We start from the raw sequence: 13,086 nt of genomic DNA on the forward strand, positions 1-13,086 counted from the left end.
ACCCAGGATCGAACTCATGGCCTCCCCATGGTGAGGCGAGAGGCTCCCCCTCTGGGCCACTACACAGCCTTGGCAAACATCTCCAGATGTTTGAGGGGGAGAACGTGAGGGAGAAGAAGAAGGGAGGAGAGTGGAGTAGCGAGGGCCGCACCATCGCTGGATTTTTTTAGCTTCGGGAGGGGCTCGTTGTCCTCTGGCCCTCAAGCAAAACCCCTGGAGTTGTGGTTTTTTTTTTTTTAATTTATCCATTTTTCTTTAACATATATGAGTGCTTAATAAACGGTGTATTGTCTGAGTCCATTTACATACACATAACTCGGTGGATACCCAAGTGCTTCACTACGAAAATATGTGGTCAGGCTTAGTTTTTGTAGGGAGGAAAATAAAGGAGGGAAAAAATTCTGCCTCTGCCTACCAGCATCCATCGGTGTTCATCCGGCTAGTGTCCTGAGAGTGGAGGGCTATTTGGAAACTGAAACAGTATTTGCTGTGTGAGCAAGGAGGAGACAGCAAGGAGCCTGGGCGTGGCTTAGCTCAACTGTTCTGCCCTAAAGCTGCTTGGGGCTGTGAAACTGAAACTGAACCTCCTCTCCTCTGCTCGTGTTTTGCATTTGGAAGAGATTTCTTTTTTTTCAAGTGGGGAGGGGGAGTTGACCTCCTTAGCATCAGAGCATGTTAATAATAATAATAATATAGGAAATACTCTGAATGCTCTGATGGTCATTTCGAAAAATCCTTTCTTACTGAGCCCCTAGAAGCCAAGAGGAAAATACGGGCCAAATTTCACATTTGCAGGCTTTACGGTTCTGGAGATTTTGTGATGATGCGTGAGGGGCATTTCGCTTTTACAGAGATAGAAGATAATAGTAATAATAATATTCTTTACTTGAATGTAATGGTATTCTTCCCACTTCTAATTTCTACCTTTTTTTATTTAGCCACTGGTAAAACAAATCCCAAGTTAAAAACTATTCTGTATCTTTTTGTCCTTTACCTTCAATGTTAACCCATCCATTTTCACACAATCCAATTATTTTTTTTAAATTATATTTTCATCGGTGGGAGTTGCCTCATTTTTCCAGGGTTGTGCAAATGTAACCCTCGCGGCTGTCGAAAACGTGTCATATATTAAGTGTATGTTCTCTTTTATCCTTTTTTGGCAGTATCCCTAAACAGAAATCTTTCTTACTTTTAAGTCTAAATCAGGGGGTCTCCTACCTTGGCTACTTTCAGCCTGCAGAACTTCAACTCCCAGAATCCCCCCGGGGCTTAAAGTGGCCGAGGTACGAGACCCCGTGCATTAGAGCAAAGCTGGCTGGGGGATTCTGGGAGTTGAAGTCCACAAGTCTAAGTGGCCAAGGTTGAAACCCCCTGAAGGCCTCGCTTTCTCCCCCTGCCTTGTCTTTGGGTAGCCAGAAGGGTCCCACCCACCCACCCACCCACTTCTTCCTACCTTTCAAGGCCTCGGCCAGCAGCAGAGAGTGAGGCTCCGGGAAAGTGGCGCCAAGGCGGCAGGCTTGCAATCGGAGGGTGCCCAAGAGGGGGCAAGCCCGGAGCAGCGAGGCCAGAGATTGGGCGCTGCCGTCACCCAAGGGGTTCAAGCTGAGGTCCAGCTCTTCCAAGTTCTGGAAGGAGGGAAAAGGGGGTGAAGGGGCAGCCAAGCACAAGGAACTGGAGGGGGGTCAGGAAACGCGGAGGCCCCCCAAATCATCACCGATGGGGTCTTTTGAAGGTCGGGGTTGAACTGGGGAGTCCCGGGTGCTCTCTGAGGCGTTGCAGGCGTTTCATGACCCAACTAGGTAACATCATCAGTGATGTCCCTCCTTCCCTCCCTTCCTGGTCTTTGGTGCTCTCTGAGCTTGGTTGTTTTCTTGCAGGCGTTTCATTATCATCAGTGGTGTCTTCCTCCCTTCCCTTCCTTCCTTTCCTTTCTTCCTTCCTTTCCTTCCTTCCTTCCTTCCTTCTTTTCCTTTCTTCCTTCCTTTCCTTTCTTCCTTCCTTTCCTTCCTTCCTTCCTTTCCTCCTTTCCTTCCTTCCTTCCTTTCCTTTCTTCCTTCCTTCCTTCCTTCTTTTCCTTTCTTCCTTCCTTTCCTTCCTTCCTTTCCTTCCTTCCTTCCTTCCTTCCTTTCCTTCCTTCTTTTCCTTTCTTCCTTCCTTTCCTTCCTTCCTTCCTTCCTTTCCTTCCTTCCTTTCCTTTCTTCCTTCCTTCCTTCTTTTCCTTCCTTCCTTCCTTTCCTTCCTTCCTTCCTTCCTTCCTTCCTTCCTTTCCTTCCTTCCTTTCCTTCCTTCCTTTCCTTCCTTCCTTCCTTCCTTCCTTCCTTCCTTCCTTCCTTCCTTCCTTTCCTTCCTTCCTTCCCTTCCTTCCTTCCTCCCTTTCCTTCCTTCCTTCCCTTCCTTTCTTCCTTCCTTCCTTCCTTCCTTCCTCCCTTCCTTCCTTTCCTCCCTCTCCTTCCTTCCTTCCTTTCCTTCCTTCCTTCCTTCCCTTCCTTCCTTCCTCCCTTTCCTTCCTTCCTTCCTTTCCATCCTTCCCTCCCTCCCTCTCCTTCCTTCCTTCCTTTCCTTCCTTCCTTCCTTTCCTCCTTCCTTTCCTTCCTTCCCTTCCTCCCTTTCCATCCTTCCCTCCCTCCCTCTCCTTCCTTCCTTTCCTTCCTTCCTTCCTCCTTCCTTCCTTCTTCCTTCCTTTCCTTTCCTTCCTTCCTTCCTTTCCTTCCTTCCTTCCTTCCTTCCTTCCTTCCTTCCTTCCTTCCTTCCTTCCTTCCTTCCTTCCTTCCTTCCTTTCCTTCCTTCCTTCCTTCTTCCTTCCCTTTCCTCCCTCCCTCCCTTCCTTCCCATCCTCCCCATGCCTTTTCTCCCTTCCCTCCCTCCTCATTCATCCATCTTCTCAAAGGTGCGAAGGAAACAGGGCACTGACTCCCCAATGTTGCTTTTCCCAAAAAGGCAACTGGACTCCCTTGTTTATCTGGCTTCTGACCCAAGAACCTTCTGCGGTTCTCCAGTTCGGTTCAGTTCTTCGTCTTCCTGGAGGAGAAGCCAAACGCCTTCAAGGCAAAACCCAAGAAAATCCAGTTGCTCTTTTGGGGAAAAAAAACACACCTTTGGGACAATCTGGAGGGGGGGATAATCTCCAGGGACCTTTTCCTTCAACTTCCTTTTCCTTGGTTCCTTCCCTTCCCTCTTTAGCACTGAGCCCAAGGGGTCGCCAACCAGTGGGCTGGGGACCACTGTTGGTCCGTGAGAAAATTTTGGTGGTCCGCAGAGAAATGTCCCCCCACCCCCAAAGCAATTAATCCAGGCTGCGCAGGAACGCAAGGCTGCACCGCCCACATGGCCCGCGGGAACACAAGGCTTGCGCCGCTTGCATTGCGCACAACATGAGGTAGTGAGGGGAGGGGGGAAAGGGCGGGGGGGGGGAACTTGCCCCACACCTGGCCTGCCCACCGGGCTGCTTTTCTCCGCTTCTTCCTTCTTCTGCTTTTGGCTGCATGCAAGGAAAGCAGGCAAAGTCTTTCTTTTTCTCCCCCAAACTCTGCCAGAAATGAGTCTTTGGGACCCTGCAAGGCCTCCTGCTCCAAGAGGCTGCGCCGGCAAAGACTCATTTCTGGCAGAGTTTGGGGGAGAGAAAGAGAGACTTCTGCGGCTTCTGCTGCTTTCCTTGCATGAAGCCAAAAGTCTCTCTCTCTCTCTCCCCCCCTGAGAACAGAGCTGGAGACGGTATCCTGCGATCCCAAATAAAGAACGATTGGTCGGTAGGAAAACGGAGTGGGGGCTTTTCCTGCAGACTTTTTGGGGGATTTTCCCAGGGGGTCTCTGGTCCGCGGGATTTAAAATGATGAGTTTGGTGGTCCCTGAGGTCCAAGAGGTTGGTGACCCCTGAGCTAGTCCAGCTGACTGTTGAGGAACAGAAAGCTTTAAATGAAATGCAGGCTCGGCTTTGCTTCCCGCCCATCGCTCCTCTCCTACCTGGAAGGCAAAGGAGCCGGGGAGGCCCACCACCAACTTCTGCAGCCCATCGGGGCCCAGCCGGTTGGCCGAGAGATCCAGGCCCTTCAGCCCAGGGATGGTGCCCAGCGTGGCCTGGAGCTCCTCGGCCGAGTCATCCCCCAGCCCGGTCCCAGAGAGGCACAGCTGGCGGAGGGAAGCCTGCAGTTTGAGGGCCCGCAGGAGAGGGAGCAGCTGGCGCTGGCGCAGGGCTGTGCCGGAGGCGCTGAAGGACGAGGCCGACGCCTGGCGCTCCAAGAGCTTCCCCAGCAGCGGGAGTTCTCCTGCAGGCCAGAGGGGGGAGGAAAGGGCCTGGGTTAGAGGGGCCGCTGGCAGGAAGGAGGAGCGGGAGCCCACGCCGGCTTCATTGGGAGTTTGACGAAGGTCTCTTTTCTTTCGATGGACACAGAGAGCCTCTGCACCAAGACAGGTTCCTTGTGGGTCCACTCCCAGTTGGCCAATAAAATTCAATTGAATTCCATTCCATTCCAATCTATTCTATCCTATCCTATCCTATTCTGTCTGTTCCGTTTTGTTCTGTTCTCTTGTGTTGTGTTTAGTTCTACTCTACTCTACTTTACTCCATTTCATTCCATATTTTCTATTCCTATTCTGTTCTATTCTGTATTCTGTTCTATTCTATATTCTATGTTCTATTCTATTATTTATTCTATATTCCATATTATATTATATTCTCTATTCTATTCTATTCTATTCTTTATTCTATTCTTTATTCTATATTCCATATTCTATTCTATTCTATATTCTATATTCTATATTCCATATTCTATTCTATTATTTATTCTATATTCCATATTCCATATTCTATTCTATTATTTATTCTATATTCCATATTCTATATTCCATATTCCATTCTATTCTTTTATTCTATATCTATATTCATATTCATATTCTATTCTATATTCTATATTCCATATTCCATTCTATTCTTTATTCTATATTCCATATTCTATTCTATTCTTTATTCTATATTCCATATTCTATTCTATTCTATATTCCATATTCTATTCTTATTATTCTATATTCCATATTCTATTCTATTCTATTCTTTATTCTATATTCCATATTCTATTCTATTATTTATTCTATATTCCATATTCTATTCTATTATTTATTCTATATTCCATATTCTATTCTTCTTATTCTATATTCAATATTCTAGTCTACTCTACTCTATTTCTCCAATATCTATTCTATTCTATTCTATTCTATTCTATTCTATTCTATTCTATTCTATTCTATTCATTCCATTATTCATTCCAATATAGCTATTCTATTCTATTCTATTCTATTCTATTCTATTCTATTCTATTCTATTCTATTCTATTCTATTCTATTCTATTCTATTCCATTCCATTCCATTCCATTCCATTTCTTTTAATTAAACTACAGCTCAATGTGGCTTGCAAACCAGGCCATGGTCTGATCGCGGAGGAGTTTCACAGAACAGGGAGGGGTTTGGAAGTGTGGCGGAGGTCTTTGCGGTGGGTCTTGCAAAAGGCTGCTTTTGGTAGTACCGATAAAGGAGAATATTTGCAGCTCAAGGTTGGACTGAGGAGTCCCTGGTGCTCTCTAAGCGGGCTAGCTTTTATGCAGACGTTTCGTGAGCCAACTAGGGAACATCATCAGGGCTCGAAGGGAGGGAGGGTTGTGGAGAAGAAGAAGAGGAGGAGGAGGAAGAGGAGGAGGAGGAGGAGGAGACGACTGCAGGATCCTTTGGTGCTCTCTGAACTTGGCTGTTTTCTTGCAAGTGTTTCACTACCAAACTAGATCCCAGTGCCAGCGCTTGGAAGCCTTCCAACACAAACCTTCCAGCACTGATGATGTTACCTAGTTCGGTCATGAAATGCCTGCGAGAAAACAACTGCGCTCCGAAAGCCGCCGAGGCTCTGACTTCCAACAGAAGCCTTTGAAAAGGTCCCTCCGAGCAGAATGCACTCACAGCTGGTCTGTGGGCCCATTTTCTCTAGCCTAGAAGGGTCACTTGGCTTAATCCTGGACCCCAGAAGGAACACGAGATAGGCCATAGTTAGAGGTGAGGAAATCAACGTTTGGTTTGCACTCCGTGCAGGGAGTCCTTGACTTAAAACCATCCGCTTTGTGGCTGTTCAAACATGGCCTCACCATCCTTCGGGGCATCTGCCGCTGAAACTAGGCTCTTACAAATGTTGTGTTCCTAGGTTTGTACTCACAGCTGCGCATAAGGTTTCAACAGATAACAGATAATCAGAGTTGGAAGGGACCCTGTAGGTCATCTAGTCCAACCCCCTGCTCAAGCAGGAGACCCTACACCATTTCTGACAGAGGGCAGTCCAGTCTCTTCTTGAAAGCCTCCAGGGATGAAGCTCCCACAACTTCTGTTCCATGGGTGGATTGTTCTCCCTGTCAGAAAATTCCTCCTTATTTCCAGGTTGAATCTCTCCTGGATCAGTTTCCATCCATTATTCCTTGTCTGGCCTACAGGTGCCTTGGAGAATAGCTTGACCCCTTCCTTCTCTCTGGGACAGCCCCTCCCTCAAATATTGGAAAATGCTATCCTGCCTCCCCTGGTCCTCCTCTTCACCAGACCAGCCAGGTCCAGTTCCTGCAACCGTCCATCGTAGGTTTTAGCCTCCAGTCCCCTAAAATCATCCTGGTTGCTCTTCTCTGCACTTTTTCTGGAGTCTCAAACTCTTTTTTATAATGTGGTGACCAAAACTGGATGCAGGACTCTAGGTGTGGCCTTACTAAGGCTTTACAAAGTGGTATTAGTACCTCCCTTGATCTTGATTATATCCCTCTGTTAATGCAAATTAGGATTGTGTTGGCTTTTTTGTCTGCTGCTGCACAACATTGGCTCCTATTTAGCTGCTTGTCCACTAAGAGTCCAAGGTCCCTCTCCCAGTTCCTGCTATTGAGCCTGGTTTCACCCAGTTTATATGTGCACATTTTGGTTTTTCTTGCCTAAGTGGAGGACTTTCCTTGTCTCTCCCTTGAATTTCATTTTGCTATATACAGCCCAGTGTTCTAGTTTTCATAAGGATGCTCCTGGCAGGAATAAATATATCAAGAGAGCGCGCCATGCGGAGTGGTGCGTTGGCCTAGAGGTTGGAGGTCTGGCCTCACAATCTGGAGGCTGTGAGTTCAATCCTAGTTAGAGGCAGACATTTCTCTCTCTGGGCACAATGAGAATATATGTCAGCTGAACAAAACTCCGCCCTGGTAACAGGAAGGGCATCCGGCCAGTAAAACACTCCGCTCCGTTCAGCTGCCCAATGCAAGGGATGATGGGGTGGTTAAAAGAGGATGGTGACGAGGAGGAGGAAGAGAGAGAGCGCCATGCAGGGGCAGGCTGGCTGCTTACCCACCGCCAGGGTCCGGCAGGCCTTGCGGTATCGCTCCAGGAGGGGCGGCAAGTCCCAGGACTGGACTTCAGCCAAGACCTGAGACAGACAAGGAGAGACGGTGGGGGTCAGCTGGCTTGGAAGGGGAAGGAACAGCCCCCTCCCCAGGAGCTGGGTTCCCCTGGGACACCCCCCCTCCCCTTCTTCCCTTCCATAGGACCCCCCCCCCCCCCCCGTTCAGAAGCCCCGAACCTCTGCCGCCACGTGGCGTGGCTCGTCCCAAGGGCGCCCCCCTCCTCCCCTCCTTCGGCCAGGGGCTTCCGTCGAGAGCAGGCCAAAAACACACAAAAGTCTTCCTACCAACCAAATTCCAGGGAGTTTGTTCTGGCTTCCTGGTGTCAACTCATAAAAATATTTCTCTGGTCTTTTTTGAGAGTTGCCAACAGAAAGGGAGGGTGGGGGGGGGGGGAGCAGTGCGGCCGTTTGCAAACCGAAAGCGCATTCCATACATGATTTCAAAGATAGTCCACTAGGTGACTGAAAGTTTCTGCCTTGGCAAAATTCTAACTGGAGAGCATGACGGATGACTCTGGGCTATGGAGGTGTCCCATTGGAGGATAGGAATGAGGATACACCCAGGGGGAAAACCAGGGTCAAGGGTGACAATGAACGATGGGTCTCAAGAGTCAGCTACACCCAGGCAATGCCGGACATGTTTACTACTAATAAATCCATTTGAAGTTTTGGAAGTTTGGCTCAAGACTCAGGATTTAAATGGGGGTGGTGACTCCTGACCCACCAGCCCCCTGCTATGTCCTTACAACCTGTGGGAGGACCCCCCAGTCCTTTACACGCCTCCCCCCAGCGGCCGCCACTCACCTCCTCGTTGCTTTGCAGGACATCCAGGATGCTGTCCTGCGGAGCCAGCAGGGCCCCCTCCTTCTGAAGGGTCAGGTGGGGCAGGAGGCCACAGGTCTGGTAGTAGCGCTGAGAGGCCTGCTTGGCCAGCCACGCAACCGGCCGGCTCTCGCCCTCGCTGCGAGGAAGAGGAAGGAGGCCGGTAAAGCAGAGGCCCTCGGAGAAAGACACCCACACACCCACGCACACCCAGGCTTCTCACCTGGGGTCAGCCACTGGGCTTCCCAGCCCCATCTAATAACCAGCTATGCCAAGAGAAAAGGTGTGGGGGTGTTAGAGACCCTCCCTCCCTGCCTGGGGAATCTGAGATGGCGCCCCCCTCATTCAAGACTTATAGCACTTAGCAACAGCACCTAGATTGATATCCCGCTTCGCAGCCAACTCTTAAAGCGGTTTACAGAGTCAGCCCCCCAACCATCGGGGTCCTCGTTTCATCGACCCTTGAAGGACGGATGTCTGAGTCAACCTGGAGCCGGTCAGGATCAAACTGCTGGCAGTGAGCAGAGTCAGCCGGCAATACTACACTCTAACCACTGCACCAGCATGGTCCTTTTTCCTTTCCTTTCCTTTTTTCTTTCTTTTCCTTTCCTCTTTCCTTCTTTCCTTTCCATTCCTCTCCTTCCCTCTCCTTTCCTTTCCTCTTTTCCTTCCTCTCCTCTCCTTCTTTCCTTCCTTCTTTCCTTCCCTTCTTTCCTCTCTCCTCCGCTCTCCTTTCCTTCTTTCTTCTTCTCTCCTTTCCTTCTTTCCCGTCCTCCCCTCCCCTCCCCTTTCCTTTCCTTCTTTCCTTCCCACTTAGCAATAGCAATAGCACTTAGACTTATATATTGCTTACCAGGGCTTTACAGCCCTAAGCGGTTTACAGAGTCAGCCTCTGGCCCCCAACACTCTGGGTCCTCATTTTACCCACCTTGGAAGGACGGACGGCTGAGTCGACCTGGAGTCTGGTGAGATTCGAACTACCGAACTATCCTGTCCTATCCCTTATTCTATTCTATTTCTTATTCTTATTCTTATTCTAATTCCTATTCCTATATTCTATTCTATTCTATTCTATTCTATTCTATTCTATTCTGTTCTGTTTCTGTTTCTATTCTATTCTATTCTATTCTATTCTATTCTATTCTTATTCCTATATTCTATTCCATTCCATTCCATTCTAATTCTTATTCCTATCCCTATATTCTATTTCTATTCTATTCTGTTCTATTCTATTCTATTCTCTCTTTTTATTTCTATATTATATTCCATTCCATTCTAATTCTTATTCCTATCCCTATATTCTATTTCTATTCTATTCTCTCCTATTTTTATTCCTATATTCTATTCCATTCCATTCTAATTCTTATTCCTATCCCTATATTCTATTCTATTTCTATTCTCTTTCTATTCTATTCTCTATTTCTATTCTATTCTTTCTATTCTATTCTATTTCTATTCTCTATTCTATTCTCTCCTATTCTATTCTCTCCTATTCTTATTCCTATATTCTATTCCATTCCATTCCATTCTAATTCTTATTCCTATCCCTATATTCTATTTCTATTCTATTCTGTTCTATTCTATTCTATTCTCTATTTTTATTTCTATATTATATTCCATTCCATTCTAATTCTATTCCTATCCCTATATTCTATTTCTATTCTATTCTCTCCTATTTTTATTCCTATATTCTATTCCATTCCATTCTAATTCTTATTCCTATCCCTATATTCTATTCTATTTCTATTCTCTTTCTATTCTATTCTCTATTTCTATTCTATTCTTTCTATTCTATTCTATTTCTATTCTCTATTCTATTCTATTCTCTCCTATTCTTATTCCTATATTCTATTCCATTCCATTCCATTCTTATCCCTATCCCTATATTCTATTCTATTTCTATTCTGTTTCTATTGTCTATTTCTATTCTGTTTCTATTGTCTATTCTATTCTACTCTATTCTATTTTTATTCTTATTCCTATTCTACTCTATTTTTATTCTTATTCCTATTCCTATCCCTATGTTCTATTCTATTTCTATTCTGTTTCTATTGTCTATTTCTATTCTGTTTCTATTGTCTATTGTCTATTGTACTCTATTGTATTCTATTGTATTCTATTCTATTCTATTCTATTCTACTCTACTCTATTTTTATTCTTATTCCTATTCCTATATTCTACTCGACTCGACTCGACTCAACTCTTTTGTCTTTTCTTCTATTCTATATTATTTTAAACAATTAAACTGAATTGTCCCACGGCAAGTTGGCCATAGCCAGTTGTCCCATTCCGGCTGGTGGGAGGCCAGTGGGAAGACTGGCTGGGACTGGCTGGACTGCCGACTGACCCAGCCCGAGTCGGCTGGCCAGATGTTCCCTGCTCCCCCCGTTACCTTTGTGGCACTGGAATCAGGAAGACGCTGTCCTGAACTCGCACTCGCACCCGGACAGGCGGCGATGGCAACTGCATAGGGAGGGGAGAGCAGAGGTTAAGGAAGCTTTTTCCCCCTCACCCCCAGTGTATGTTTTATTTTTATTCCTAAACATTTTGAATACTGTGTATTGTCAGGGCATATCGTTTACGATAAGGTAAAAAGCAAACAATCAGAGATATTAATGTTTATACGAATAACACTAATAGTAATGATGTAACAGAATAATTTTAACTAGATTTCTCTCATTTCTAATTCTGTTAATTGTATCCGACATGTTTATAATTATAAACCCTCTTTATATCTAATTCTTACATAAACAATAATCTTTCTTCACCTAATTTCTACCTCTTATCTCTAGGTCTCCAACCTTGGCAACTTTAAGTCTTGTGGACTTCAACTCCCAGAATTCTCATTCTCATCATGGAAGCCTGAGTCAACCTTGAGCTAGTGAGAATCGAACTGCTGGCAGTGGGCAGAGTCAGCCTGCAATACTGCATTCTGCGTTCCACCATGCCCCTTCCTTCCTTCCTTCCTTCCTTCCTTCCTTCCTTCCTTCCTTCCTTCCTTCCTCCCTCCTTCCTTCCTTCCCACTTAGCAACAGCACTTAAGACTTATATATCGCTTCGTAGTGCTTCACAGCCCCCTCTAAGCAGTTTACAAAGTCAGCCTCTGGACCCCAACAATCTGAGTTCTCATTTTACCCACCCTGAAACGATGAAAGTCAACCATGAGCCGGTTAGGATCGAACTGTTGGCAGCTGGCAGAGTCTGCCTGCAATACTGCATTCTAACCACTGCACAACTTTAAATGATTTTTTTTTTTAACTCAGGGGTCCGTCTCCAACCTTGGCCACTTTTAACACTTGTGGACTTCCAACTCTCAGAATTGAATTGAATTCTGGGAGTTGAAGTCCACACGTCTTAAAGTGACCAAGGTTGGAGACCCCTGCTCTACCCACTCCTAAAATCTTTTCTAGGTTAGGTAATATTCCGTGTCTTCTTTCTCCTTTATTTTTAATTGGTATTTTTAATACCAATCTATCCATCTCTGCACAGTCTAGTTCTCGTTCCGAATTCCCTCCTCGTCTAATGGGAGGGTTCTCCTTTCCCCAATATTGTGCAAATACAATCTGAGGAAGCTGCCCAGGTCAGGATGGGGAGGATGTGTGTGTGTGTGTGGGGGCGGGGGTGCTCAGCAGTGACGGTATTCTACCAGCTTGGCCCGATTCGGCTGAACTGGTAGTTCCGACAATCATCCGTGAGAGAACCGGTTCGCTCCCACGATCGGCTGCTGGGCCCTGCCAACCGCCCCGGTTCTATTCTGACCTTTATTACTTGCTTTTCGACCTCACCTGCTTCGCGCGGCACAGCTGGATTGCCACACAACGGTTGTTGAAGACACATTGGAGAGTGCAGGATTGCAGGAGAAAACACACCCAACCAGCCACGCCCACAGAACCCGGGGGTAAAAAAAAAATATGAAAGCCACCCCTTGTCAACTCATAAAATATTTCTATGGTCCTTTTAGAGTTGCCAACAGAAAGGGAGGGGGGGAAAGGGGGATTGAAAGAGCAGTGCGGCAGCTTGGAAATCGAAAGTGCATTCCATCGATAGTTTTCAGAGATAGTAACTAGGTGACTGAAGTTTCTGCTGCATCTGGAGAGCACGATTGACGACTCTGGGCTATGGGTGTGTCCCATTGGAGAGTATGAATTATGATACAGCCAGGGGGTGGGGGGAAAAACAGGGTCAAGGGTGACAATGAATCAGGTGCCTCAGAGTCGGCTGCACCCAGGCAGTGCCGGCACGTTAACTCTCAATAAATCCTTTGGAAGTTTTGGAAGTTTGGCTCGAGACTCAAGATTTAAATGGGGGACTGCCAGAATCCCGACAGACACAGGGAGACTGCAGGATTGGAGAAGGCTAGTAGCAAACCCTCTGCGGGCGTGCAAAGTGCACCCCACCAAGCCACGCCCACAGAACCGGTGGTAAAACACCCTGAAACCCACCCCTGGGTGCTCAGCCCCAAATCTCACCTGCACGGCACCCGAGGGTGGGCTGTCTCCCCGCCAAGTGGGGCTGCCGCCGGCTCCTTCCAGAAGGCCGCTGGGCTCCCGGCCGGCTCCGCTCTGGGTGGTGGGCCGGCCCTCGGCTCCTCCCCAGCAAGGCCCGGTCCAGAGTGAGGCGAGTCTGGCGGGCCGGTCTCCTCCTCCTCCACTTGGTGGTCTCAGGGGGCTGGCAAGGAGCCCCCCCTTCGCTGTCCTCCGACCCGGACCCCCAAGCTCCGGCTGGGCTCCGGCGGGACCTTTTGCGAGACCCCATGCCAGGCGCCAGGTCGTCCTCCAGCCAGTCGTCTCCCACGTACTCGTCGGCTGGGATCAGAGCCGGTCTGGGGGCCCCCTTTGCCGCTGGGGGCTGGGAGGGAGGCGGAGGG

General features: G+C 47.5%; 1 protein-coding gene across 1 annotated transcript in view; it reads right to left on the minus strand.

The window, feature by feature from the left end:
• The window catches only part of TONSL (tonsoku like, DNA repair protein), a 53,841-nt gene that overhangs the window by 5,198 nt on the left and 35,557 nt on the right, over positions 1-13,086 (minus strand). Inside the window, 7 exon segments of the mRNA XM_087958913.1 lie at positions 1,454-1,625; positions 3,961-4,262; positions 7,343-7,421; positions 8,202-8,358; positions 10,612-10,682; positions 12,689-12,758; positions 12,760-13,086. Coding sequence (XP_087815039.1) covers positions 1,454-1,625; positions 3,961-4,262; positions 7,343-7,421; positions 8,202-8,358; positions 10,612-10,682; positions 12,689-12,758; positions 12,760-13,086 — 1,178 coding nt within the window.

Source organism: Notechis scutatus, chromosome 3 (assembly GCF_049901735.1).
Source record: "Notechis scutatus isolate UNSWTSFEM ecotype Mainland chromosome 3, rNotScu1.2, whole genome shotgun sequence".
In the NCBI taxonomy this organism is placed as follows: domain Eukaryota; kingdom Metazoa; phylum Chordata; class Lepidosauria; order Squamata; family Elapidae; genus Notechis; species Notechis scutatus.